Below are 2,322 nucleotides of genomic sequence, written 5' to 3' on the forward strand. Positions count from 1 at the left end.
AAAATCATGCTGTTAAAGAAAAGGCATTTTGATGAACACACCTCACAAGCAAAAGCGCTGCCTTCAATGTCCTCACCACCCGCTGTTGCAAGTACTGTGTAATAATCATCTGCGCATGACATCGACAATAACAAGATTGATGCCAAAAAGCGCGAAACGATTTCCCAGACCTCACTATTACAGGGCTAGCGGCACGCACGGTCAGCCGTGCAAACCTAATCGTTTTCTCTCTTCTCTCTCTCTCCCTCTCTCTCTCTCTCTCTCTCTCTCACTCTCTCTCGACCAGATCTCTCTCTCATCACTCTCTCTCTCTCCTCCCTCTCTTCTCTCCCTCTCTCTCTCTCTCATCTCTCTCCTCTCTCTTCTCCTCTCCTCCTCCCCATCTCTCTCCTCCTCTCTCTCTCTCTCTCTCTCTCTCCTCCTCTCTATCTCTCTCTCCATCTCTCTCTCACATCCCTCCTCTCCTCTCTCTCTCTCTCCTCTCTCTCTCTCTCTCTCTCCTCTCCCCTCTCTCTCTCTCTTCTCTCCTCCCCAAATCTTTTCCCCCCTTTCTCTCATCTCTCTCTCGTCTCTCTCTCCTCTCCTCCTCTCTCCATCCTCTCTCTCCTATCTTCTCTCTCTCTCTCTCCTCTCTCTCTCTCTCTCTCTCTCTCTCTCTCTCTCTCTCTCTCTCTCTCTCTCTCTCTCTCTCTCTCCCTCTCTCCGCGCCGGTCCCTCGAGATGAGGAACTGTCGAGAACAACCGCCTCTCCGTCTCTCGCTAGTCCTTGCTGCGGGGCACCACCTTCATGTAGGAGGCCTCTTGCTTGGGCGACAACAGGAACCCGGTCGTATTCATTGGCATAGGTGGTGGCGGAGTGCGTGGTCCTGGCTTCAGGCTGTTCTCACGCAAAACTGCAATGAGTGCCACCTTCGCCTCGAACAGCGCGAACCGCATGGCGATGCAGTTGCGCGGCCCGTTGCCGAACGGCAGGTAAGAGCATGGATGGCGCTTCTCCTTCTCCTCCGGCAGGAAGCGGTCCGGGTCGAAGCGCAGCGGATCCGGGTAGATGTCCGGGTCACGATGCATGATCACCACCGGCATCTGGACGAGGGTGCCACGCGGGATGTGCACGCTCGTCCCCGGAAGGATGTAGTCCTTGCTGCACTGACGCTCCAGACGGGGTGCGGGTGGGTACATCCGCAGCGTTTCGTTCAGCACGCGGTCCATGTAGGTCATCTCGGAGACTGCCTCGTAGGTCATCTGGCCGCCGTACCGCTCGAGCACGTCGTCGATTTCGCGATGCGCGGCCCGCTGGCAGTCGGGATTGGTGGCCAGTGAGTACCCAGCGAAGGTCAGGAGTGTAGCTGTCGTGTCATACCCGGCGATGAAGAACAACACCGACTGCGTGACGATACTTTCATTCGAGAGCACGCGGTTGCCGTCCTTGTCCTTGGTCTCCAGCAGAAGCTGGAGGAAGTCCCGACGAGAGCTGCCCTTGGCTTCTCGATGAGCAATGGTCTTATTCACCACTCGTGAGAAGAAGCCGTTTATTACCAAGGTGGGATCCGGAAGTTTGTTAAAAAGCCAGGTTGGCAACGTCAGGAGAGCGACGAAGCGGAAGAATCCATATGTTGTTGGTGGCTTAAACAGGGCAGCCGCATGCGTTGCAAACTCTGTGTTCGGATCGTTAAAAGAGTTGCAGTTCACACCAAAAGCACACGCAGCAATGTTGTCCATGGTAAAACGACCAAATGAATCCTTCATTTGGACTTCGCCCTTCTCTTGCATTTCTTCCAGCATGTACTTGCCTAGGTTGCTGGCGTTATCCAGACAGAGCTGGTGCATCAACCTCATCTTACTTGAAGAAAAAGTCGGCGACATTACCGATCTGGTTTCTCTCCACTTCTTTCCGTTCACGACAGACAGCATTTCCTTAAATGCATCGCTAAGCACGAGGTCTCTTCGGTCCGTAAAGTGCTCGAAATCCTTCACTGTGATAGCGCGGATCAGATCCGGGTCTCCTACGTACAGAACAGGCCGGTGCATCTCCATGTATCCACAAAACTTCTTCCCACCTTGCTTGTGGTAGATCCATTCTTCAAAGTCTACTATATCCGTCATAAGTGGGGGACCAAACTCGTTACCCCAGGGCAGTTTGGCGCGCGGCCCCCTTCACGCCGCGCGACGGCCAGAAGTCGTAGTCCTTGGTGAGATAGTAGTAGACGGCGCCGAGGGTGACGGCCAGGACGCCCAGCGGCACGGGAGTCAGCAGCCAGCCGAGCAGCCCGCCCAGCAGCGATACCACAGCGCTGATCATGGCGTGCGCCTCCCCCCACCCCA

At 55.2% G+C, this 2,322-nt stretch overlaps 1 protein-coding gene across 1 annotated transcript; it reads right to left on the minus strand.

Moving 5' to 3' along the window:
- Positions 1-665: 665 nt before the first annotated feature.
- LOC119112164 (cytochrome P450 9e2) lies at positions 666-2,322 on the minus strand. The gene has a single exon (XM_037236227.1). The coding sequence runs from the start codon at positions 2,101-2,103 to the stop codon at positions 760-762; it is 1,344 nt and encodes a 447-aa protein (XP_037092122.1). The 5' UTR covers positions 2,104-2,322; the 3' UTR covers positions 666-759.

Source organism: Pollicipes pollicipes, unplaced genomic scaffold, assembly GCF_011947565.3.
Source record: "Pollicipes pollicipes isolate AB1234 unplaced genomic scaffold, Ppol_2.1 Scaffold_7261;HRSCAF=8764_pilon_pilon_pilon, whole genome shotgun sequence".
Taxonomy (NCBI): Eukaryota; Metazoa; Arthropoda; class Thecostraca; order Pollicipedomorpha; family Pollicipedidae; genus Pollicipes; species Pollicipes pollicipes.

Coding starts and splice junctions, on each gene's coding strand:
- LOC119112164 (XM_037236227.1), bottom strand. CDS start 2,103: ATGACGGATATAGTAGACTTTGAAGAATGGATCTACCACAAGCAAGGT.